Raw genomic sequence first — 27641 nt, 5'->3', positions numbered from 1 at the left:
ACTGCTTACTTATTGCTACCCTTTACCCAGACTTTCTCAAAAAGAAATTACAACATAATGTATTCATTAAAAATATGTAATCACTGTTTGCCATCAAATACTGAAAAGTAAATTCTGGATAGGCTGAAAAAATAACACCTTAGTAGTACAGTAAGCAACACTGTTCATGCAAAACCAGATTACAGCAGCTAGTCAGGCTAGGGAAAAGCATTGCCACATTTATTTTACAGTTATGAACTACTGCTGACAGCTCTGCCTTCAACCTATTCTTTGCTGCATTTTGAATTAGGTCACATTAGACACATGATTTTACTGCACTAATTACATAACCTGTGTCTAGGATTTGATGTAGTATCATGGGAGGCTGTGCTGTAATATGCTGCTTCTTCTTCCACAGGGACCTCTTATGTGATAAAATTAATCCTTATGACTACATCAATTAATCACTGCCACTTAAACCCATACTGCTTGTAAAACACAACAGACTATTCCTTGACAATTTGTGATTTTTTTTGTAGGATTACTAAAGAATATCATAAAACCAAGTAGCTATTTTGTTATTACAGTTCATTATCAGACTGAAACACCTTCACATCCAATGGAGTAACTGCAGAACAGATTCTTATAAACAGCACACAGCGTAAGAACTCTAGCCCTTGTTCCCCAGACTCTCTGTTCACAGCCCTACTCAGTGGCAGCATTGTCCTGTCCACAAAGTGCCTTCAGGATATCATGATGTGATCTGGCCCTGTCTGCCTACAAGTCTGATGTACAGTTCCGATTACTTCCCCTTAGAAATGCAATAACCAAACCAACCACTCCTTACGCAAATGAATCTTTGTCACCATACCTAAGCATGTTTCAATCCTTGTTTGTTTCTAATGAAACTTCTGGTGAGAAATAATTAACCAGAATAACAAGGAAGTACCTCATAAATTAGCACTCAAAAAAAAAACCCAACCTCGCTTTGTGTCAAACTCCTCAGCCTGCATTAAGCCAGCAGTTTTACTTCTTGATTAAAGTAAATCAGTGGGATTTACAGCTGAATATATCTGAGGGGTTCTCACACATGTATTTTCATAAATATTTAAAATACTGAATTGTGACAATTAAAAACTGTGTAAGTAACACTTTGCACACAGAGTTGTACAAAATAATCTCATTCAACAAGGAGAAGTAACAAAATGCAAAACAGCAAGGTATTTCTGGACATGCAGCATTCTATGAGAACATAAAAAGGCACAAGTCTTTTCCTGTGCTGAGGTTTGTTTGCAGATACCTTTGATGATTTTAGAACTTCTTTTGAGATGCAGCAGCAGGTTTTTGCTACAAAGACACCAAAATGATAACCTAATCTAATGAAAAAACCCCACTCAAATAAATTGCAATATTACGCGGCTATAATCATAGCAAAAGGAGAAAGCCCTGCAAAACACGACTTTATCCATGTGAGATCACTAAAAATTGACATTAACTCCTAGAAATACACTACTTGTGTAGCTAAAGGGAAGAAAAAATCCCGATTTTTGCTCATGTAACCACTCTGTAATGTACCTTGCTAGCAAAATGGCACTCGGAGGTTTCAGCAAAAACGGTCTTAACCATGCTGTGTACTAACAAGTGTTGTATTTGATGACAAGTAAACCTTCAGTTCATTAACTTAACATTAAATTGTTCATCTTGGTAGTATTTATATAGGTGTTAATTCACTAGCTACAGAGATTCTGTCAACACAGTGTTGTCACTTGCTCACCAAGTACTGCTGGCAAGGCTGACTTAAGCTGCTCTGAAAACTTCCAGATGGCAAGCGTCATTCACCCCTTGTAGCCTTAAGCATTATTTTGTTTCATACCACATAAAAACCCACAGTAAAATGACATCACAAAATATGTTGTTTTGGAACATGAAAAATTAACTCTGTGAATAAGATTTTCTTTTGTCAGAGCTAATCAGATGTTAAAGTATTCTGTGAATCATCTTAGACATCGTTATTTTCCACTATCTCCGCCAGTGACTAACAGAGCAAAACAAGTATTTCTGCCATGAAATGTCATTTTTATTTTATATGCAGCCAGCCCAAACTACGCACTATCTGACAGAGAAATCTGCATTTACATTTGCTCTCCGTGCAAAACAGCACGCAAAAAATGTTTTCATCGAGTCGTTTTCATAAAAGGGTCAAGAAAAATGCTACTCAAAGGAAAAAAAAATACAAGCTTATTAAATACAAGTACTAAAAGGGTAACCATGCAAGGAAGCATTTCCTCTCCTACAAGCATTTTGGAAAAGGAACATAGAAATTAACACATAAGAAAGAAGACTGATTTTACAACAAATCAATAATTACTCTTCAAACATAAGGAGCTGTATGAAATAAACACTACTGTTTGCAAGGTTATGCTGTAAAATGGGGCACTGAAATTATTTGGGTTAAAGAATTATCTGTGTAGATCCTTGAGGTAGAAAAAAGGCAAAAAACCGCGACACACTCAAACACACTACACACTCTACTAAGGGATTTGAAAAATTCTGTGAATAAATTTGGTCATACAAGGTCTCTGTCACAGTTGCTACAGCACAAAACAGATGTGCATTCATACCATAAAACTTCTGTAGCAACTGGCTAAAACAGCAGTGATGAAAATAATACCCAAACCTCAAACTTAGGAGGTATGACCCTCTTTATCTTTACATTTCCTTGTCTTTACAGGCTTCTTTGTTAGTCACTTTTAAAATGTAATTTCCCCAGAAAAGTCCAGTGTTCTTTGCCATAAAGGTAAAATGCACACTCTCAAAAGCCATTCCTCTCTCAATAGTAAAAATACCTTAACATTATTCTTTTGCTCTTAAAAATTGTGTGACCACAATTTGCTTAATTGTTACTGCTTCTGCAGCAAGGCAAGGATAGGATAGCCAGAGTAAGTCTCAGCGATAGTCTGGAATTTGAAAGCTAGTTCAAATTTTCAATTGTGTACATTGTATGTATGATAAACTCATGAGTGTTCCATCCTTAGGAACGCTGTAATGTTACTCTCCTTGGTTCAATTAAGGTGCAAATACTGAAAAATGGTCTGTGAGCAGAGTTTTCAGACCCTGTCACCTCAAGTGGGACCAAAACAAGCAGGGAACACAGGAACTGAACAATGCTATACTTGTCCCACCTTAGATAATCTGGAGACACCAGCCCATGAGGGATCATCACAATCAACTCAGCTCCATTCTCTAACTGGGTGGGTCATGCATCTCCTCACCAGCACTGCCGGGAGGTGTGACAGGCCTGAACTGATACTCCAGCAGTGGCCCACCACTGCAGCACTGCATTCCCTGTGGAAGGAGCTCTGTGCCAGCTGTTGAGATGGTTTGTGTCAGCTGAGCAGATGTATCAGGAGGCCAGTTCAGCTAAGCAAGGAAGCCACAGCACAGCTTGAATATGAAAAGGCAGCACACAGGACAGGTGAGCACTGACAGGCTAGAAAGAAGGAACAGAGAAACATTGCATGAGCATCTAGGGATGGCAGGTACGGTCAAGGAAGCCAAAGGCCAGATAGAGTTGAGACTAGCAAGGAATACCAGGACACAGAGAAAAGCTTCTACTGCTAGTGGGAAAAGGCTGACCAAGGAAAACATGGGCCCATTGCTGAATAGGGCAGGAGATTCAGTGACAGCAGTCACAAACCATAGCAGGTCCACACCACCACTATCTTTCATCACCAGGAAGTTCTGCCAGGCCTCTGAACTTAGTGATGGAGCTTAAGGAGGAGAGGGGCTAGCAGCCAGGGATGTTTGTATTTAAGAAGTAGGAGAAAAGTCCATTGCTTCCTGATTCTGATTACAAATATGAACAATGGAAATACAATCCAAATTTAAGCAACACAGAAGAGAATTCTTAGTCCTGAAATACTGGAAAGATCAAAAATTTCCTTTCTTAAATGAATTCTTAATTTCAAGTGCCTACACTAACTTTCTCACTTTGGAGTAGCAGTAAAAAGAGATGACAAGTTTTGAAGTCCTAAAAAGCTGGTCATTTATCACTCAGGCTAAGCACCCATCCAAATACCACACGGGCAGAAAAATGCAGAGGCAACAGTGATGTCCTTTTCACAAAATTGATGGAACATTTCTAGTCTTTTTAAAGGTAGAAGTAAAAGGTAGGTAGTCAGATCCGACCTCGTTAGCTGAGCAAATTCAGCTATATGAAAGGTAACAGTGTCTGCTCCTTCTTTACAACACAGAGTAAGACTTGTTTGAATAGAAAAAAATTGCCAGGTAATTTTTTATATACATATAACCTTCAGTGTATGTATATACATATATCTACAGATACACACATACACTTTACTTTTTATATGTGTATTTACATAAATACACTGATTACTATAGGATGATTTTCTTCTTTACTTTTAGTACTTTTAAAATTTAGCTGGGCCCTTAAAAATTCTAGACAAACTTTAGAGTTGTTAATTTAAGATTATACACTGAAAAGAATTATATTAGATCAGCACTCAAGTAACATGTAGTCAGAATTTTCCCAGACTTTCAAAGAACCAGTAAGAGTCCCTTTGTAGGTAACAATTAAATGATTGATCCTTGTTTTTACTTTTCAGTCCAGTTCCCTCTTTTAGATTCCCTTTATTATTTCTAATACAATGGACTCCCCAGGCTTTGACTGGGTAAGTAACCTTGGACAAGTAGGGATGCACAGAAAGGCATCCAGATCCCCAGATGCGACATTCTGATGCATTCTGTGTCATCACACATGGTAGGAGCTCAGGAAATACTCACTGCAAGAGGCTACAGAGAGAACAATGTGTGGTGTCAGATAAATGTCTCATACTGAATATGCAGCTGAACATTAGGTCACACAGCTTTACAAACCAATCACAAGGCATTGCAGACTTCTGTGATAGTTAAACAAAAAATTCTATTCATGTGCAAAAACAATGCTTTCCATCTTGTACCACAGGTGGCAATGAACAACAAACTCTGATATTCAGGGTATCTCTTCTATGTGGTGATTTCAGACTATCCATTTTGCTTTTTGATTATGAAATTCTTAAGATTTCCCTCAGACAAAGCCAATTTTTTCTCTCCACAACCCCGTGAACCCTGGGAAGCTCTGGGAGATCTAGAGTCTCCCTTTTCCTACTTTATATTTTCTTACCCATGCTACAGGAAAAAAAAAAAAAAAATCTATTTTACAGCAATTCTCTCTGTCCATAACAGGAACCGATTCCATTCACCAAGGTCCTCTCAAAGAGCAATGATAGGTATCCCTCTTTTGCCTTGAAAATATTATGTGGACAGCACTACTTTTCAGCTGAGGAAGAAATTACCTTGGTCTAGAAATAAGACTGATGCCACTAGGCCTGCCTTCCCATTCCTAGCTTACCAAGAGACATGTTCACAGCAGCTCTAGATACAGTTTATCATACATAGCAATGGTTCCACAGTGCTAATTATGCCTAGAGTAAAAATTAATTAAAATCTTCAATTTAATGGAAATAATCATCATCATCATATTAAATCTACTGGACTTCATTCCTAGGTATTGTCACAGATGGATCAGTATAATCCTGGATGTACAGAGAAATAGAGGGATAGTCCTCTATAATATAGGATGTATGCTGGGGTACACTGAGCACAGTACAGCCACCTGGTTTTGAAAGAGGTGATTGTCACACTACACTCAGCATCAGTGCAGCCTCACCTTTTCTCTGGACTGCATGCCGTTTTTGGCTCTACAGTGTAAGGAGGATATAAAATATTTGAATGTGTCCAAAGGAAAGCAATGAAGATGGTGAAAGGACTACAAGGCATGACTTGTGAAGAGCAGAGGAGAATGTTAGGTTTGAGGCGGGCAGAAAGGGTGGTGCTGATCGTTGGTGCCTGGTGATGGGATGCAAGGGAGTGGCTTAAAGCTGCATTTGGGAAGTTCAGAGTGGATATAAGAAAAAATTCTTCAGTGAAATGGTGGTCAAGCACTGGAATAAGCTCCCCAGTGAGGGAAATGCTCATGGTACCCAGTCTGTTGGTGTTCAAGAAGTATACGGACATTCTACTCTATGACTATGATCTCAGATCACAGTAGCTTAATTAAAATACCTCATCAGTGCTCTGATATCCATAGTTATCCCTCATTAAATAGCATGGAAAACAGATGGAGGTTAAACAACGTATACTGAGTAAATTTAGAGCAGAGGTGAACACGGAAGTTTAAGTCAATTTGTACTCACTCGACAATCCCGCTGTAGTGTTTTCATTAGTGCACTGTGTGTTTCAGAGTCAAAATACAACCCTTCATGCATATCTTGCAGGAAATCCAGGTCTTTGAATGTAGGATTGGACTTCTCCCTCTCTTTTCTTGATGCTCTCCGTTTGTACGTGGAACCTTTCAAGTCATATGTGAAATGCATTTTCAAGGCTCTTGGCAAAACATTGTTCATGACAACAATTCTAATATTAATGCCTCCTGACTGAACGCAGTACAGCCCATAAAATTTGGGAAGAAGAGTCCTTGGATTCTGGTTCAGATTCTAAAACAAAAAAGAGATTTTTAAATCTAAGTCTATTTTCAATGATCTTCCATACTTAAGAAAGGGGTTTTTTTTAATAGCAAAGGACATTAACAAACATGAAGGAAATTGTGTATGTTTTCTTATTCAGTATAGTTTCTTCAACCAGTTGATTATCTTTGTGGGTTTCTATTTCAGAAAGCTAGCATGGGCACTGCCTTTTTGCCAGGAACTTATAAAGGCCAAGACCAGAGCAGTAATTATATTTATACCAGGTTTCTCTTTCTTGCAGAAAAGAGCTGACTAGGCCAAACCTAAATGCATGCCAAAGACCTAATTTATTCTTTTTGACCTGAACAACCTTTGAATTTTACCTGCTGGAAGGAGTTTGGGTCAAATGCAGTTCTCATTATCTTGACTTGGATTCTGAAAAACAGAACCCCTCTCTCCATGAGGCTTTACAGACTCAGGGTTAGTGCCAAATGACTGTTATTTCAAAAGGAATGTGAGGTCATAATAGAACCACAACTGACCATCAGAACCACAATTGACCATAAGAACAGAAAAGTGTGAAATAATCCAAATTCCACAACAAGCAAAATAAATTAGGTAGGAGAGGATAACAGAGGTGAGAGAGAAAATCCTCCTTCTGAATAAAACTATTCTCAGTCTTTGGCATGAAAAAGAAAGAAGGGGAAACACTATTTCAGGTCTTACATGATTACTAAGTCACAACATGCAACTATCAGAAGAAAGTACTTTCACAGAAATAATCACAGCAATTTTATACTTTGGAAAGCATTGCATAGTAGTGAGAATAAAGTTCCCCAGAAACAATACAAACTGGCCTTACATGTATTCGTAATAACTCAAACTTATGCTGAGCAGATTATCATAATTAGAAACAACAAAAAAGTACCTGCCACCATTGTCCTTTTTGATGTGTCAGTACACACCTTTTTTTTTTTTACACACACAGTGAATCCATGTTACTTTAGTGCAATAAAGACAACATTCCTCATTTTTAGTATAAGTGAGAGGGTAATTTTTCAAGTATTTACTTCAGAAAACAAAGCAAGAAAAGAAAGTCAGTCACAGGTCCAATAATACAAAATCCCACATACCACCCAGAAGAATCTCTGTTCATACATATGAGTGGTTCTCCTTAAAAAAGAAAATTAATTAAATTCTACTTACTTTTTAATCAATGGTTTTCCCTTCTGATGACACACAAAACTCAATACAATGGACTTAGAATTAGTTCTCAAGAAGCTCCATTTAAAAATTAAGTTTTGAACAAATTACATGGATAAAAATATCTTTTACATCATTGCTTTTACACATGAGAAATGGAAATTAGAAGTAGTTGGAAACAAAAGTGAAACTGACCGGTCTAGTTTCTTTGTCCACTCTGAGTGAAATGCAGAGGGTAGACAAACACAAAATGGAGAAAAAAACTGAATTAGAAATTTAGAAACCTTATTTTGTTACTAGCTTATTAGAAGCAAAGTTTGGTATCGAATCAGGTGACGACATTCAGCTTCATCTTGAATGCTAGAAGAGCACCAATTCTTATCTTAAATATATTCTTGATTTATATCTATTCTTTCTGTTAGGTGTGTAGGGCATGAAGTAGAAAGGCAGGTAAAAATGTAAAAAATATTACAAAAAATACAGATAAACCCAGTGAAATATTACAAGACAAACGAAACTGAATCCTCAGAAGTGTGACAGGAAACAGGAAAAATAGAGGTAAAATACAGTCTTCAATTGCTTACCATATAATAACCTGGCAAGAGCTTCTGAAGAAACTCAGCCTCTTTGTGTTGAACTGTTTTGATGATGAATTCGTCACCACTAGTTACAAAAAACAAGGACCCACTGGCACCTGGGTTGGATAATTCAATTAAAGGTTCACTGCAGATTGAGTACTGGAAGAGACAAAAATTGTTTTTCACTGCCAATGCATGCATTACCCAAACACAAGTTTAATAGGAAGAACTGCAAGTTCAAATAGGCACAAGAGAATCATGTAGCAACACTACTGCTGCTGTACAGCAAGCTGGTTCACAGAAATTTGGCTAAGGTTTGGCAGGTCACTCTGCCCAGGACATGCTGCACAATCATGGAAGAGCAGGTGGCAGCTGAGCATACGATCCCTCTTCATGTCCCACTGCAACTGGTGAACTTTCCTTTGGAGTGAAGCCAGTGGTTGAGGTGGAAGTAGTTGATCCCCATGCTGTCAGCACAGCAAATTCCCGAGTCAAAAACTTTGAGAAGATAATTTCATTGCAACTGTTTGCTTTTCATATCCATTTTTGAAGGAAACAGGTACAAGATGGTAGAAAAATAAACTGGGAGTAGAGGTTTCTCATTATAGACAAATAGGCCAATCCTATCCTGTGAAACTGGTATTGAAAGAAGTCTACCCACCAAATACTGCTATATAAAGGGCCCAGCTAGTTTTCACTGGACACCTCTGAAAGTCAAATCAAAACCAAAAAGTAAGAAAATCCCCAAGAGCCTGACAACTGAGTATTTATTAGCAAGAAGTTTCCCTGCAAAATGACAGTACTCCATGAGGTTTCCAGTGACAATTTAATTCTACCCGCTGTTCAAATGTATTTACGCTTGTTATGCAGCCTGACTCCTACAGTGCATTACCACTCATCCTCCTTGGAAAAGGTGAAGCTTTAAATCTTTGAGCTTTGTCACTTCAAATTAACGGTGTAAACTCACATATGCTTGCTGTAATTTCTACTCTTCTTATTTTACTTCTGATGCCCTTCAGCCACAGCTGGACAATCATTTACTACTACCCACATACCACTCGTGCGTTTTGCTGTGCCAAGAGAAAAAGGAATCTGCAACAAGTTGTCTTTACTGGGAATTTCCCTCAGGGCATAGCCTTTTTGTACTTAAACTGGCTGTCACAAATCTTACTCATAGCATGCAGTCTTTCTATAAGCTTTGACTTCTGCTACTGCAAAGGCTTCCTTAGATGGAAAAGAAGTTGCAGGTGATAACAGCTTTACTCTAGGAAGCACAGTCTTTTTAGCAGCTGGCAACACAGCCCACATACTTCATCTTTTGCCAAGTCCATAAAAAGAGATAAGATAAATAACACATTACATAATGACATTACTGTCACACATTATGTCCTTGTCTCTAAATTGGAGAGGCATAGATTCAATAAATGGATCACTCAGTGGATAAGGAATTGGTCATACTCTAAGAGTTGCGGTCAATGGAAGGAAGAAATTCCTCACTCTGAGAATGGTGAGGCACTGGAATATGTGGCCTAGAGAAATTATGGATGCCCCATCCCCAGAAGTGTTCAATACCAGGCTGGATGGGGCTTAGAGCCACCTGGTCTAGTGGAAGGTGTCCCTGCCCACGGCAGCAAAGTTGGAACTCAATTATCTTTAAGCCTCTTCCAATCTAAACCATTCTATGACTCTATGATTTATAAAATTCCCAAACAACTTTATTTCCTTGCTACTACCATTTATAATTCAAATTAATTATCTTTTTTTATATATAACTATGGTCATGAGGACTAGTAATACAAAATCCATACATAGCACTAAAGAATTAAAATAAGACACCCACACTAAGACACCCACATTCAACCTAAGTAAAAGCAAAAACAGCTAAGTTTTGCTTTCAGGCTTATTGTCCATATAGGAAAAAAAATCCATTATAGCATACTTGAACACAACAGAAACAATATATTTAGTAGTATATTAAGTAATGTTTCAGCACCATTTAATCAATTTTTCTTTTTTATTTGCCCAAGCCCTTTCAAATTCTTTTGCTTTTAAAGAAGCCATTATCAATAATGGAACAAAAAAATTTTAAAACTCATTCAAAAAAGTGCACAATAAAACTCTGACATGTAAAGTTGCTAATTTGTACCAGGACTCTGATTTCTTGGGTGACCTTCCAGGAAACAAACTGGATATGGGGAAAACATCTAGAAGACAATCCAGATTTGCATTCACACTACCTGTCCAAAAGCAGAACTACAGGAGAAATAAAATAGTGGATACTTGTCCTAGCACTGTACAAAGTGGTTCCAGCAAGCAAAGCCTGCTTTTACTATGTCAGCAAATTTGTAATTTTTTTTCTCATGTAAACCACTGAACACTGTGAAAGACTAAGTCTTCAATTTATGAAATAGAACAAAGGAGATATCAGAAAATGCTTCATTTTTAGTCTGCCATTTTTAGTCTCAAAGCTAGACAGGAACATTTGCAGACATCACTCGTAATGAAGTGCATAAGTAACACAAATAACACAGAACTACTTAATTAGAACTGAATTGACAAAAGTCCTGAAATGACTGATTATAACTTCTCTAGAAGAATTTTCTGAATGGCATGGATGTTGCTTTAGCCAATTAACAAAGCAGGTTTTTTACACTAATCGTCTCAAAGACAAAGAATTAAAATTTCTGTAAACATTAAAAATATTCACTAGTTATATACCCCTCCACACACAAAATTTCTTACTGAGTCAGGCACCCTTTAAGAATCCTTTTCTGCCACAATGAAACTAGCATGCTTTATAATAATTTGTAACTCAAAGGAAAACTGCAGGCTCTTACCAAATAGTCATCAGGCTTGATACCAAAAAGTTCTCTGAAATAGCGGAAGGCAAGAGGTGCATATGTCTTAAATCTGAAGTCAGGGTAATGATGAGCAGGGGTAAGATTGCTCCCTTCACTGAAAACAAAAACAAAAATAAACCAAACCAAATTACTGAGCAATTACTAGCAGCTACTTTTACTGTGAAACTGCCTAACTTGACTGTTTGCTGCTGAGGAAAGAGCACAAATGCAGATAAACCCCTGCATCACCATTAATCACTGTAATAGAAATGACTGTGAGAGACAGTGCCAGCAAATTCCTTTTTCTTGCCTTAAAGGAAATTATTTTCACCACCTGTATGCATTTGCATAAAGATCATGTTTAAACATGAACAGGACAAAGTCTGCACTTCAGAAGTCCAGGGCAGAGACTGACACTCCCAAGTAGTGAAAACTCTTGTGTCATGGTCTCTGGGCTCAAGATGGCTCTGACCACAGTGTCTCCCACCAGCCCTTCTCTGTAAGCAGCAGATCCAGCAGGGCAGCTCCCCTGGTAGGCTCACTTCCCAGCTGTGTTGGGAAGTTACCTTCACACACTCCAGGAATCTCCTAGACTGCCTCCCCTCCACTGTGTTGAATTTCCAGCAGACATCTGGCAGGTTAAAATTTCCAGCAGACATCTGGCAGGTTAAAATTCATTCCCATGATTTCACGACAATCATGAAACATCAGCCAGCTGATCATAGAATACTTCATCCACCTCCTCATCCTGGTTGGGTGGTCTATATCAGACTCCCACCAGGATACCTGCCTTTTTGGCTTTCCCCCTCATTGTCACCCATAGGCACTCAACCTTCTCATCACTATCCTTGAGCTCTGTACAGTCAAAACACTTCCTAATGTACAGAGCCGCCTCACCACCTCTCCTTCCTTGCCTGTCCCTTCTGAAGGGCTTGTAGCCATCCAGTGCAGCACTCTGGTCATCCCACCATGTTCCTGTGGTGGTGAATATGTCATAGCTTTCCTGCTACACTATGGCTTCTAGCTCCTTCTGTTTGTTACCTGTACTCTTTAGCTCTTTTCCTTGTTTTATATTTATCATCTCATTGTATTTTTAGGCTGATTTACAAAAGTCTTGAGACGAACACTATATTTAAGCTAAAGGAAAACATCAGCAGCAAAATGCTGCTAGATTTCAAAAAAACCCCAAACCTGCTCTTGGATTCATTTATGATGGAAACCTCTAGAGAGGGCTTTTAAGAAGAGGAGTGAAGTTCTACACTATGATTTCAAAACAAACAAGAACACCTTTCAGACAGAGTTTTGATAATGAAATCAGCCAGATAGAAACTTTCTACCACAGTTCTGAGTATTAAAAAGCAGGCCTTTATTACAGCTTGCTGGTCACTGGGGGCACCCTTCCTCCTTTTGAGTGCCCTGAGCATCGAGTGAACAGAGTTTTTATCATACACACTGATTACTTATTCTTTTGCTATCCCTACTTACTTGACTTTATTTGACATAATCACTCCCCTTACCAGAAGTCCTTATGTGATTCTTTGGGGTCTGTCTTCAATGTCCAGTGTCATTTCTATGTGGCTGTTCCTTGACCCCTGCTTTTGAGTAAGTGCAATATCGTTGTTTTGCATAACTTCTACTCTGTCAGCCTTGCAGAGCTGAGCTGATTTCCTGCTTGTGTTTAGCATGACTTCTGTTTGCCTAAGTTACATCCTTAATCTATTTCTCCAAAGTTGTGCTGTTGTGTTCTACTGTCCTTGATAAGAGTAAAATGCTGTTCTGTTCTACTGTCCTTATCAGTTTGGCCCATCTCTAAATGGCTTGATAAATAGATAAATACAAAATCCAAGACTTGACACAGTAGCTGAAGTCAGCTTTTCCAGAACTTCTCTACTCACGTACGCTAATTAAATTATTCAGAAATGTGGAATATTGCCATTATGCTTGGCAAAAAGAATATCCAAAGGACACTAAAAAAGGCTACAAATTCACACAGATATGAAAAGCAATAAATGTTAAGCAACATTCCTGAAAAAGACTAAATAAGAGATTTCATCCTGTACAATTAATACTTGTTACATGGACTTGCCACCTTTCATTAACAATAGTTTGATGACAGAAGCCTATCCAACCCACCTAGCAGCCCCTGCATGCACTGCCAAACCCCCACAAAACCAAACTGTTTCTGTGACAGCAGGTGAACAATCTTTCTCAGGCTCCAGAAATGTGTAAGACTTCAGACTCTTGAATAAGAGACATAAGGAGGAAAAAAACCAGATTTCTGTCGTGAATTCACACATAAAAAGATGGTTGTGGATGACCAACCGTACATACAAAGACAATAGAATACTGCTGCTTCTTGGAGTGCTAAACCCTACAGGTAATAGTGAAGGTTACCTAGTCCTAATGAACTCCTCTGATCACTTTATGTCTACTGCAGTACAATTCCAAGGTATCAAAATCAAACCCATATATCCTTTATTGTTCCATTATAGAGCCAAAAGATGGATGTCAGTAGTATACAAGCTAAAGATGGTAGTTTTTCTTTACAGTTAAGATATGCTCATTCATGCCCATTCATAAGGCCTTTCAGCTGCTCAGAACACTGCCAGATTTGTCTGACATTAAGTTTTTTAGAGCTGGTTGTGACTCATTGAATTTTTGTGCAATATGAGGATGCCCCAGTGGTCATACAGCTACACTGGGAACCTGGGGTCATACTTGTAAATGAATTTAGTTGTCATAAGATGGAAAAAAGAACAGAACAGAGTGTTTTCTACTGAAGTATCACGTAATTGTCAGGGAATATAAAGCATCTAAACTTTTTTATAGAGTTCTACCTTTCAGTACTAAATACTTATATAAATCTGTTTCCTCCAGGCATAACTCAAAAGCTTCTCCTGTGAAAGCGTATCAGCAAATAGATGACATGTCCTTACTATACCAGAACATGTACTGTCACTTCACTAAGGTGAGATGAAGGTAGGAGGTTTGCCATGACAGTAGCACTGCTCTGAGCCATTTGATAAGTGCATGTGGAGTAAAATGACCAATGCTGGCTCAGCAGGTGCACAGTAATGCATAGCAAGGGGAGATTTATTGTAAAACAGAACAATTATTTTGGAACAGCTTCTACACAGAGGGCAATTCCATGTATTTAGAGCATATCAGATTAATTTTTTACAGATGTAACAGTCAATTTCACTATGCAGACGAATTTCTTTATTCTTTATAAAATCATCTTTAAGTAATACCTTATATTTAAGGTCTGCAGAGTATTTTATCATACCCTACTGTTTCTGTTAATCATATTAATTCGTTTCAGCTTCACTACCTAATAGAATAGTTCACTGACCCCAACAGTAAGCTCTTCTGTAACTTATGAAGCAAGCTTGACACAAATTTAAGATTTCTTGTTAGTACTCTGGAAAATAGTTTCTAAGGTTTTCTTGATGTTATTTTTAATAGAAAAAGCACCCTCACTTCCAGTAATACCCTACAGTAATGGAAACTTCAAATTTCTTATCAATTTGAAGTTCATATGACAAATATGAATGGAGTATGGCCTTGCTCTCGCTGGAAAATGACAAACTCCACTGTAGAGAATGCTTTATGTAAGTACATCCCTACCCTATTTAGAATTATTCACATTCCACTCTATTAGCTATTGAAAGAATGTACTCTGCGGTTTCTCTCCACATTTCCTTGATGCATTTTACAGTTTTGCTTTCGTGGGATTAAAGTGTATGTGCAAAGCACTACATATAATGATTTTTAATCAGTCTAGGGAGTTTCATGGGGATGATTATGTCTTTGAAGTTGAACAAGAAAAATGCCCATGATCTATTGACAAAAAATTAAATCTGCAAAATGGTGCTTTGGACATAACAGAAAGGGGGTAACCATATAATTTCCCTCTCAGCTAGTTTACCAGGTCTACCAGAAAAACAAAGATAAAGACTTTTAAAATGAGCTCTGATTCTGGCAATCTTGAGGAATTCAAGAGTTTTAATATGAGCTGTGACAATAAAATACAGGCTTTGGAAAGATTAGGGAACAATTGTAACTTATGAGGTATTTCAATAACCTTAGCTGTTAGACCACACAAAAGAAAAAGATTTGTAGGCAGACTAAGGAAGAGAGACTAAGCTTCAAATGCAAGTTTGGTTTAATACTTAAATTGTAAATTTTTTTTTTTTTAAATCAAGCACACCTAGAAATGACAGTATGTGCATCTTAGCCTGTCACTTCGTAAATGCTGAGAGTGGATTAAAAGCATAGGTGGTGCAATATCAAACTAAAAGTGAACTAAAACGAATTACATTTTTAATAGTGAACCCCATGGCTTGCAAAAATTTGCTAAACAAGACATCCAGATACGTTTCTTGGCAGCTTTTCTTTCCTGTGGCCTCACCCTGGTAGGATGTACTCAGGAGATATCACACCTATCTGAAGGGGCAGAGAGAGCTAGCTGCATATCTTGGTAGCAAGCCTTCATTCTGAGGATTGCTAAAAGGCTCTGATGGAGCTGTTAACAAAAGAATTAAGTCTGTAGCTGTGACCCCATGTATAACTTTCTCATGTGTATTGTAAAAAACCTGAAGAGGAGGAACACCTCAGTTCTTTCAGTGAAAGCAACTCTTTTTCAGATCGCAAAAATCAAAATAAAATGTCTGAACTTAAATGCTCCCAACATTAAAAACTAAAATGATCTAATTTCAGTTTCATTGCTGTTGGATACAGCTGCTTTTTAAAAATTCATCAAAATGTGTTTCAGCTCTAAAAACTGTATCAAACAAACACACGCTGCAGGTCAGGTAGTGCTTTGGTATACTCCTTTCCTGTGTCGAATTTCAGGAAAATATAATTTCCCATGTGATGGAAGTACGTATCATGGTTATCTGTACAAATAAGTGTGTCTGTGTTTTTTTCATACTGTGGGATAAAGTCCAGCAGTAATACCCTTTTTTCTCACATTTTCCTAAACTTTCAGTCTCCAAACGCTATCCTAAGCAGTTCCCTGCAAAGCAGCTTTGAAATACAACTAGGAATAGTAAGCAACTTTAAAACAAGCCAAGCCAATCATATCTATGTAACAGCTGAATACAGAAGCATTTACTTATGATGACAAAGATATGACTATTTCATAACCAGCTGGAAATGCTATTAAAATACAGGATCTCAGAGTACTTGAAAAGTAGTTTAAGTATGTTTACATAACCATATAACTATCCAGGTAATCAGAGGTTTACCAATAATTTGTTGGTAACAGAAGTAGCTGAGTCCAGTAATTCATAACAGGTTCTTAGCTTTTGTTGCCAAAGTATCCCCATTTCTAATAATTGTTTTTCATCCTCCTCTCTGTGCTATCACTCAACTCATAAACCGTAAAAACCTTGTCAGAACATGAGTTCTGTGCATCTCTGCAACCGAAGTATCAAAGAAGAGCAGCAGCATATCAGAATATTCAGGTCACTTTATCGGCCTTGTGAAACCACCCACTGGAAACACGTATCATGGTCTAAGTTACACAACTCTTGTTAGTGTGAACATTTAAATACTAGTCACACTGAACCCGCAGAGCATTCTATACTACAAATACACTCCTTAGTCCATCAGCTAACCTGTGATACAGATGTGGTACAAAGATATTTCCAAGGGTAAGTATCATTTTTCCTCAATCAGTCCTCAAAAACATACTAGAAAGCAGTAAACTTCAGTTTTGGATGTAGGGTAGAACCCAGACTGGCCATATGTAAAAGTTTTTATTCTTAGTACTTTTTGATTACTTATTTGAGCAGTTATTCAAATGCTATCACAATACAATGGTAGGCTTTTGACATTAAAGAGCAGAAAGTACTGAATAATCTTTCATTAGCGTCACAAGAAAGCAATTTGTAAATGAACCAGTTCAGTACACAAACTGTAGCTGCAGAGTGCTTACAGGTCATCGGCATCTAACACTTCCCAGCTCAATTAGAAACCACAGCAACTGTTCTCAATATGCAGGGTCTAGACCCTGCAATAAAAGTGTATTAGCAAGGGAAGTACATAAGATTGACTAACAAGTTGCTGCAAAAAAGGTCAAACTCAATAGCTGTGCTTAGAAGCAGCCTCCATCTAAGACAACAAAAAAATGCAGGCTGAAACAAACCATCTTGCTTAAAACACTCTGCATTTCTGAAGCTTCATAGCCAATATTAGCTGATAAAATGGAGCAGCTTCTGTTTGGCTTCTCAGTCATCACCACAGAAAATGCACCTCCTTCTATGTCTGCTGGAAGAGCTTAACAAGCTGCCTAAACTGCCAGTTTACAAACAGCTGCACATCCCCGTGGCCCAGTGACCAGCTTGAGCCACCACTATCTGCCAGAGCTAGGCTTACAGATGAGCAACGAGCTGTTCTAACCATGGCCATCTCACCGGGAGCCAGTGCCACAGCCCAGTCAAAGGGCTGACAAAATATTGCTGCAGCCACATTGTACTAACTACTAACTAGAAGCAAATTGTGCCACTGGGAACTGGTTCCAGCCAAGGAAGACAGGGGCACAAACATGCCCCACACAGCTCAGTCATAGGACAGAGCATAGAGAGCACATGCAGGATGAACTTTCCCACTGAATCCTCCACCCACTGTTGCAGCAGTACCAACACTGCAGTAAGCACCTCTGTTGCTGGATTTCCAAAGCAGAGTTGAAAAGCCAGAAAAGAGGTTACTTGGAGTGGTTTCCCTTCATTCAGTGGAGAAATATTCTATTTCACTCTGTAGGGTGGAGACTTCAGACACTATCTTCAGAATCATGTGGCTCAGTGCAGGGTTCATTTTGTTTCTCCATCCTAGGAGCATATTTGCATAGTACCAATTTAACTCTATCTGGAAGGTGGTTCTCAATGAGCTCCATTATAGCAGCTTCCAGTAATACCTCATTTTCCAAAAATAACATGTTGTATGAACTCCTGGGGAGCTTGAAGAGAAAGGGATGAAAGGCCCTCCACCACTACACTGTGCAAATGAAGGCAAGCACCTTTGCAATTCAAATCCACCCACTGTACAGAGACACCTGTACTTCACTCAAAGTCACTTCCACAAATAAACACCTAAATTAATCTGGGCTAAACTATGACCAATTTAACACAGTTACAAAGTAACTCTGGACCAGGAGTAACCTGCAATCCAGGGAGTTACTCCTGATTTACATCAGTAGTTCCTACAATATGCAGAGCAGTTACGTTCAGATCTGACCTAACCACTTTTTCCCCTGGCATTTTTCTCCCATCTTAATGAATCCTGAACACTTCAGTATGACTAGTGAAGCAGAGACACAGGCTGAGGGTTATTTCAGGGTCTGAGAGGTATGCAGAGACTATTTATCCTCTTCAACCAATAAAATTCATAAACAAGTGTTGACTATTTCCCCCTAATTATAGAAGGGCAGATACAATATAATAATTGCTCACCGCTGCAAAGGCTGCATTGTATTGCATTTCTACTACCTTAGGTCTATCTTACCACTGCCACCATAACTGTGCTCCTGCTGCTATCAAAGCAGGTGGTGCCTATGACTGAAAAACAGTCTTCTCACCTCACTGCCAGAAACAGGTGAGACAAGGAAAACATGGGAGGAAGGTGGAGCAGGACACCGTGCAAAGAGGCAGGCTGCTGTGAAGTTGCCACAATGAAGGGAAAGTTCAGCTGACAGCCAGTTTGAAGTTGCAGATGCATTATTTGTGCCCAAAGCAAGTGGAAAAATACTGCACCTTGCTGGGTAAGCACCTGTTTCAGCACCACTCTTGCTGCACTCTTAGGTTCTCCTTCAGCTGCAAACTTCTGCAGAAAGTTTACCCACCCTCAGCTTGCTCCAGGGTACTCCCAGGTAGAGGTCAACCCACTTCACCTGCTGGTGTAACTAATTTCCACTAACTGCTTTCAGCCCAGACCAATCCAAAGGGAACAAAAAAAAAAGTCATTACAGTAATTACTTTTAACAGTGCTGCCATCACATGTAGGGTACCCCCCTAGGAAAAAATGAAGAGCAGCTGAGGTGCACCTTGGGAGTGCAGCCCTAGCTGTAAAGAATGTGTAACCTTTGCTTTTAACTTCCAACATGGGTAATGAAGCTCCCTATTCACATGACTCAGGACCAAACCACATAATGCCATCATGAAACAGTATCCCAATACTCTCAACCAGCAAGAAAGAATCATGTATTAATTTTGTGCAATCCTAAAGTATTACAATTTATGCACAGTAATACACTTCTGGTTGAATATATTTTAGAAAAATAAAAGTGCATGTTACATTGAGACATAGCAGGATTTGAAATTTCTGTGCATCAGCATAAGAAATCAAGTGTCGTGGTTTGAAGAGATTGCTACAGATAGTCAACATTGTCAACAAGTGCTCTTTATGGAGACGCTCTTTGTTACAGTCAAGATGACTCACTATGCTATATACTGCTTACTACCTAGCTATGCAAAAAAAATCACAAACCCCAAAACTACACTGCTTTGGCCATTACTTTCATTTGTCTAATTTTACCCAAAATATTTGGTTTTTATAGGACACTGTCCGGAAAGATTTAGCGCCACTCTTGCTGCACTGTTAGGTTCTCCTTCAGCTGCAAACTTCTGCAAAAAGTTTACTCAACCTCATGTTGCTCTTACTAAAGCTTTTCTATTCAATTTTACACTAGTGCAGTCAGCCTCTTCCTTCTGCCTTTTGATTTTGCTTCAGGCCAGAAGGGATGTCTCCCAGCTCTTCCTTTAATACCAATACAAAAAAAGGAAATCCCATTTCTGTGTGTACATACACGTGAGTCTCACAGCAAAGAAGGCACATGCAATGCCATGGACTACAAATTGTTTTATTTTACTTGTTGCTTTAAAACTAAGTTTAAAAAGAGATGCTCTTTCTCAAACCATGCTATGTAATAAAACAGTTTTAGCACGTAGGTTCCATTTAGTTTCCATGAACAAAACTGATATAGCAAACATACCATCCAGTGATGGAAGCCTCCATCACTGTCATAGGCAGACATTTTTCTCACCAATAAAAACTTTTTTGCATTATGTGCAAATTTCTTACCTGTATGTTGGATTTTTTTAAACAAAATTTTGTGATTACAGTGTATATGAAAACACATGCATATAGTTAACTTCTCTATATCCACCTAATCTACAAGAGAAAGACTACTGATCTGTGCACAAACCCTATGATTAACACCAAAACAAGGATATGAATACTCTCAACTCCTAGGAACTAGAGAATGTAATGTAAAAGCTTCATTTCACAAAAGAATTTTTTTTTTCTGAAGGATATCCCAGTTCAATGAAAACCAGGAGTCAAATCAAGGAAATTTACATTTATACCAAAATTTAAAATTACAAAATTTAAATTTACCAAAATTTAAAGAGCCTGCAAATACTTTGTACATTGTTAATCTAACTTGGTTTAGTGACAGCAGTAAATACTAAGGATTATAAATTATTCGGAACACCTTATGAAGTAGCATTCAAACTGCACATGAACAAAACTTGGAAAAACGGATAGAAATCATCCCCAAATGCAGGAAATAATACATATATAGCATATACTTACTGAAATGACTGTACTTATCAATTCTGAGAACCTAGACAACACTCAACAGAGTAAGTCATCCTGGTTTCTCCTAAACCTTCTTCATCTCTTGCTGGCATACATAACTCGGAAAGGGTACATGACACTGTACTTATCTTCTGAACATTAAAAATCAGTATGACCTTGATTTCCCTTATCAGCATAACTGTATTGCTACAATTTCTATACCATCAACTTGGCAGTGATACAAGCTGAGGTAGCAAAGCAGTAAAGCTGCACAACCTGTAATCAGCATAGCCTGTAGGAGCTGAGTGTTCTCACAGACTGGAGTCCTGGATAGAATTTTATAGTGTAAATAAAATGCAGTGTTGTAGTATAAATTATTATATTATACTTCAAATGGCAGGACTTGAATTTCCATAAATTTTTAAACATTCTCAACAATATATCAAGTATTATTTTTAGAAAATAAACCACAACTAAACAAATGTAAATGTTGGATCCACAAATCACTTGAAATTCTAATTGACAATTCCTCTAATTGAAAGTGTAAAAATTACTTTCCCTCTCTACAAATGGTAAGTCTCAAATCTTCAGATGAACTGTGACCTTTCCAGTTCTCTCCCTACCTTCATTTTCAATGACAACATGAAGACCAGATAATTTTCAAGTTTCATGTGTTATACTTACTCTAACACAATTTTGTTAGAACTGGAGAACAAACCTGGTTCAAAATATCTAGTTAAGAGTTTAATTATTAAATTCTACTGAAGAAAAATTGAATATGCTTGTTCTTACCTTGGTAGGAAGACACTTTCTACTACATAGAAGTCTTGCATAAGAACATCTCTGTCTGGTTTTGATGTAAGGTTTCCTACCGTGTATCCTATTCCCAACTGGATAGCACCTTTAATAGCTGAGGATGCAGTCTGTGCAGAAAGTAAGAATTCAAGCATGAGTTTGCTAAAAGCAGACTTCTGTTCTTTATCAGTAATATTACAGCTAAACTCTTTGAACATTTTTCTAATAACACCCTGTCATCTTTACATCCTAGACCCCAGTGAAATAACTGCTTTTTAATTAAAATATTTAAAAGAATCACTATTGTAGCAAAATCCACAAAAAATCAATTCTCTGGTTTTACAAACTGAAACTTTTCAAATTGCTCAAATAACTTAGACATGGGGCTCTAACTCAGTATACAACCACAGAATAGCAGGTTGGAAGGGACCTCAGGAGGTTCAACTTTTCTTTACAATAGCATGATTTAGACAAGGCAGCCAAGCACCCTGTCAAGCCAAATCTCAAAAATGTCCCATGTTGGGGAATCCACCAATTCTGTGGAGATTATTCCACTGGCTGATTCTTTTCACTGTGAAATATTTCCACTTGAGTTCAAGTGGAATATCCCCAGGAGTAACTTTAACCCATTGTCCCTCATATTTTCCATGTGACCCCTTGTAAGAATAGAGTCTCTATGTTCTTTGTGGCCACCCTTTAAATACTGGAATATGGTGGTAAGGTTTTCCTCAACCTTCTTTTCTCAAGGTTGAACAAACCCAACTCTCTCAGCCTCTCCTCACACATCAGGCTTCCGAGCCCTTTGATGATCTCTGTGGCCCTTCTTTGGATCCTTTTCAGCCTGTCCGTATTATTTTTTGTATAGTGGGGACCAAAACTGATGACAGTATTCCAGGTGTGGCCAGACAAACGCTGACAAGAATGGGACAATCTCTGCTGATGATGCCCTTGTGGATGCAGCCCCGGATCTCACCGGGTTCCTTTGCTGCAGCAGCACCCTGCTCACTCATACTGAGCTTGTCGCTCACTGGGACTCCCAGGTTGCTTTCCACAGAGCTGCTTCCCAGACTTGTGCTCCCAGCCTGTGCTGCGCTCCTGGATTTGCTTTCCCAGTGTAAGACCTTATACTTCCTTGTTGAACTTCGTAAGGTTCTTCTTTGCCTGCTTTCCAGCCTACACACGTTTTCCTGCAGGTTGGCTCTTCCTTCCAAAGTGTCCACTTGATTCCTGAGTGATTTTAAGTGCTCTGGATTACCACTTATGAAGACATGAAACAGCGCTGGGCCCAACACCAGTCCTGGGGGTCCCACTTGTGCCAGGCTGCCAGCTGGAAAAGGAGGCATTTACCCCACTCTGGGTGCTTTCTGTGGGTCAGTTCCCCACCCCCTGCACGGGCAGCTTGTCCAGGCTGTTACACAACAGCTTCACCAGGAGACTGTTAGAGACCATAGAGAAAGCCTTGCAGAAACACAGGCAGACAGTGTCCATGGCCTGCCCCACATCAGCCAAGCAGGTTACTTTGCTGTAGAAGGCAATCAGGTTTGTCAAGCACAATGTGACCTTGTGAACCCATACTGGCATTTCCCAATCACGTGCTTCATCTGACTTGTGATGGCTCCCAGGAGGATTCTTTCCATAACAGTTTCCTCTGCCTTAGTACTAACCTTCAGAATGCACAGCCAGACCCCAAACTCCACACAGTGATCACTGCAGCCAAAGCCACCACTGAGCGAGATACTACAAAGCTGGTTTCCTTGGTTAGTGAGCAGCAAGTCCAGCTGTGCCTCATTCCTGGTTAACACGTCTAACATTTGTAGGAGGAAGCAGTCCATCCTGCATTCCAGGAACTTGATAGATTTTGTGACCTGCTGTATTGCTCTACCAAGAATGTCTGGATAGTTGAAGTCTGTAAGACCCAGGATCTGTTATCTAACGGTTGCTTAAGTGACCCTGCTTAAGTGCTTCTTTGCCCTGATTGTCTTGGTTTGGAGGTTGGTAGCAGATGCCTAGTCTAAGATCCCCCTTGGAGATCTCCCTTCTGATCTTGGCCCAGATAGGGCTTCCATAGTCACTGTAGTTGACTTCTGTAAGTTCATGATTCACTTTAACCCAGAGCACAACTCCTCCTCCTCTACTTTCCTGCCTGTCTTCACAAAACCCATACCCATTTTTTGTGACCGTCTTGAGACATTTCCAATCTAATGGGACATTCAAATTGCTTTAGGAGTGTGAAGCGGCACGCATTACATTCTGAAAAAAACCAGTCACATATTCCAGCTGATTGTACATGCAGGCCAAGGCATCACAATGCAATCTTATGGCTTAAATGCTGATTGTAGATGCAAATGTATTTATTACATTCTGCCTAACAGTCAGTGCAAGAGGTGCATTGATTGTGGGGAATCCAGAGAAAAACGAAAGTGATAGGGAAAGCAAAATCTCTCCATAAAAATCTACCCTCATAAAGTGTAATGACTAAATTCAATGGTCAGAGCTTGCAGGACAGAGAAGGCTTCAAAATGACAGCATGAAATTGTGATACTATATATGTGTAAATTGAGACTATCTCTGAAACTTTCCCATGCTGAATAGACAATCGTGCTGCATGGATTAAAAAAATTGCACAACTGAGTCAAAAATCAGAAACTAGTAAAAAAAGGAATTTTTAAGAAAAGATGGAAGGGGTGAACAAAGAAAAGCATTGGGGAGGGAAAGAAGTCTATAAGGAAGGGAGTATCTTCCCTTGCATGACCACCAGTTTGAAGACAATGGTTGGTCCCTGTTTTTAGGTTTTTTCTCCTACCCATCAGACAAGCAAGAGACTAACAGTGGAAGCAAAGGACACCAGAAGTTTCATGATCAGAACCACTTTAGCACTAGAACAGAACCATTTAAGGAGTGGAAATGACATAAGAAGTGGTTCAAGTACACAAAGCTACTCTTGTAATAGTTCTTGGAACAGCATACACTAGACAGGCTGCTTATTTTTAGAAAAGAAAAGACAGAGATGTGTAGCTCTTAAATAATTAAGACTGCACACCAAGCAGAACTTATACTGGCATAGCAGTTTAGAACCAGCAATTTGGTGGGAACAAACAACTCTCCATTCTGAAAGTGCTACTTTGACTACTAAAAAGATTTGGCTTTGTGTCATAAGAAGAGTCACATTTTTCTTTCCTTGAAAGGCTTCTATTCATGAATGATTAATGCCCAACAAAAGCTGTAATTATGTAACTTTGATCAAACCAATACACATACAAATAGTTTCTGCTTCATTGCTGGATGCCCATCTTGTTCACTGCCACAGCAAGTGACTATATCTGAAAGAACAGCAGATAGTACAGTACAAGAGGACACGCTGTTCCAAACAAACCCTAACAAAACCCACCAAACTTCAAAAAAAAACCCAAGAAAAGTAACCTGGCAATGTGTTTTCAAAAGGAAACCCCTGGATCATCTTTCAAGCTCATAAAAATATCTGTAGTACTTTTTTCAAATTCAAAAGAAGACCTATAGACTTACAGTCTCTGGAGGGCAGAATGTAAGACACAGACCTTTCCTACAAGGTTACCTTCTTGTTAATTTCCTCTCCTATTCAAGAGTGTCATTAGTAACCACCCGTCATTTCTGCAGCAATCACAGCAGTTGGTTTAGCAGAAAAGTAATGTTATGAAATAATGCAGAATACTTTAACAACTGCTTTGAAACAAATTGATAACTACTACAGTGTGCTGAAGGCAACTGCTGGCCCAAAGTCAGCTCTTTGTCAATCACCACTAACACCAAAGGCTGGTCACCCAGTATCCCCTTAGCAACTGATAAGTATTTGTTTTCACAATCCATAAAATAAAAACAAAACAAGCCTTGGAATTTGTCTTTAAAACATCACTTGTCTTAATTTTTTTATATTATTATTATTAATATAATTATCATCATTAAATCCAAGTAAAAGATAAAAAAGCTCCTTCTCAAGCCTTAGGGAAAATGTTCTTGAAACATCCATTTTATTCCTACAAAAATGTATTTGCTGGAAATTTCAAATGCAACTGGAAAAATGCAAGCTTCTTGTGAATTTTTCCTTAATTGGGCACCTCTTTCAATGCCCATGAAGGCAGCAAAATCTAGTTTCAAACCTAAGCCCCTTATTTACTTCAATTTGTCTTGAATACTCTCTTGCTGTACAGCAAACAATAAAATTCAGCAACCTTCTGTGCCATGGGTTTTTTCAAGTCTTTTAGAAACTAAAATAAATTTTTCTTCCTATTAGCCTCATGAAGAGGTTCAGAAAATGGCCCTGAGGCCATTTATCAGCTGAAATTGTAAAACTGACAGTGCACAGCGACAGTACAGTGACTCCCAGATCATTTAACCTATTATCAACCTTCTGAAGCTCAAGAAATATTACGGGATGAGAATAACCAGCAGGATAAACAAGCTGATGTATTTTAGGTTATGAAAGTGATTGAATTTGTAGCAAATGGTGCACACTATGACAGTTGTCTTTGTTACATAAAGGGCATAACAAAGTAAAACTTCTCTCATCCTCCTTTTGCTGTTTAGGATATTACTGTCTACTGCACAAGTGCTTTGATGATTTTATCCATGCATAAAAAACTTAAACTGTCTTCATTTTGAAGAAACATACCTTTGCCTCTTTTTGTCAATAATAACTATATATTTTTTCTATATTTGTCATACGGCTTTGCTAAAAGAGCCTGTAGATACGAAAAATCATATACAGACTCATAAAGCTTAACAGCAGTATATAATATAGAACACAGACAGATGTATGGAATATTTGTATCACTGATAAATATTCTAGCACTTAATGCACTGTTCTCTTAAATTGCTTTCTCTGCAGGTGGGTCTTCTACTTGCTCTACATTACTTTAAGCTGAAATCCTTTTGCAGAGTAGCAAAATAAATGAGAACTTAAATTCTCTCAAATTGGGTCTTAAGTTTGCACATGATCCCACAAATAGACTAAGCAGGATTTAGATATTGTTTTTCTTACAAATAATCACTTTCAGGTAGCCTTGTAAAACTGAAATTTGTTATTTTCATAAAATAAATGTCTTAATCAGACACACAATGCATATAAAGGCAGCTCACATTCAGATAACAAAACAAAAAATCAACTAACTGGAACTATCTAACAGCTGTGCAAGTTAGGGACAAGACTACTGAAAGGACTGAAAAAGTATGTCCTTTAAAGTAAAAGAAAAAAAAAATCCAAGGATGGCAAAAATATGGATACTGTAATTTTAGGAAGTATATTATAAATTGGCCAATAATTATTTCTGTTAGAGTGTGAAGGTTGTAAATAACTGGCAAACCTAACAAACCACTAATGTGTCAGTAAATGTACAGAGTACACGATACACAAAGATTTTAGATATGGTGAATGAATTTATTCTTTTAAACAAGTGGCCTTGTAATTTCTTGGTAATTGTATGAGACTATTAATAACAAATCATTTAACAAACCAGGAGCAGATTGGAGCTGAGCAGGAGGACACAGGCTTCACCTAATTTAATAAAAGTTCCTCTCTACTGCCATTCACAGTTATTTTTCCGTTCGTCTTTCAGCTCTCAATTGGTCTTTGCTAAATCTACATGCATTTCCCACAACGTGCTCATGAAATGTAACTCTAACATTCTTGGCTTCTTGAAAAGTAGACATCCCAGGGACACCCTTTAGGACTTCATGAATGTGAACTTTGTCCTTGTTTTTGTGTTCTCCCTGTTTATAACTCATTTTATTGCAGCTGAAGTTTGACCTATGAACTTTCTGGGGCAAAGATGGTGATTTTTCCAGAAGACATCTGGTTTATTGCAGGTGCCATAAAGTGATGAAGAGAAATTAACTCTGCCTCAGAAATTCTACCTCATTATCACTCTGGAAGGCAGAATGATTGCTTTCTTTCACCTTCTCTACTACTGTCATTCAAACAGGTTTTAAAATCTGCCTAATGAAATGGCAGAGACATCTAGCTACCACAGTTCTTTGTAACAGATGGGGAGAAACAGACATCTGAACAGAAGCCTCCACTGGTTAACACAGCTTTGCAACCATGCATCCCACAAAGTAGTTGCCACTAGTTCATTTCTCTCTACTACTGTATGTGGAGGAATCTGCTTTCA

General features: G+C 38.4%; 1 protein-coding gene across 5 annotated transcripts in view; it reads right to left on the bottom strand.

Moving 5' to 3' along the window:
- The window catches only part of PIP5K1B (phosphatidylinositol-4-phosphate 5-kinase type 1 beta), a 93912-nt gene that overhangs the window by 25368 nt on the left and 40903 nt on the right, over positions 1 to 27641 (bottom strand). For 4 of the 5 annotated variants that reach the window (XM_042012701.1, XM_042012705.1, XM_042012703.1 and 1 more), the window contains 4 exons: positions 21496 to 21626; positions 11122 to 11239; positions 8291 to 8443; positions 6234 to 6533 (listed from right to left, as the gene is read on the bottom strand). In XM_042012701.1, the coding sequence (XP_041868635.1) occupies positions 6234 to 6533; positions 8291 to 8443; positions 11122 to 11239; positions 21496 to 21626 (702 nt within the window). The remainder of the gene's footprint in view (positions 1 to 6233; positions 6534 to 8290; positions 8444 to 11121; positions 11240 to 21495; positions 21627 to 27641) is intronic. The other variant, XM_042012706.1, reaches the window with a different exon arrangement.

This window comes from Corvus kubaryi, unplaced genomic scaffold (assembly GCF_017639235.1).
Source record: "Corvus kubaryi isolate FWS band 111438036 unplaced genomic scaffold, C.kubaryi_AGA036_p1.0 split1-37296, whole genome shotgun sequence".
NCBI lineage: Eukaryota > Metazoa > Chordata > Aves > Passeriformes > Corvidae > Corvus > Corvus kubaryi.
Note: the sequence above shows the minus strand (reverse complement) of the source record. Positions and strands in the feature narration are given on the sequence as shown.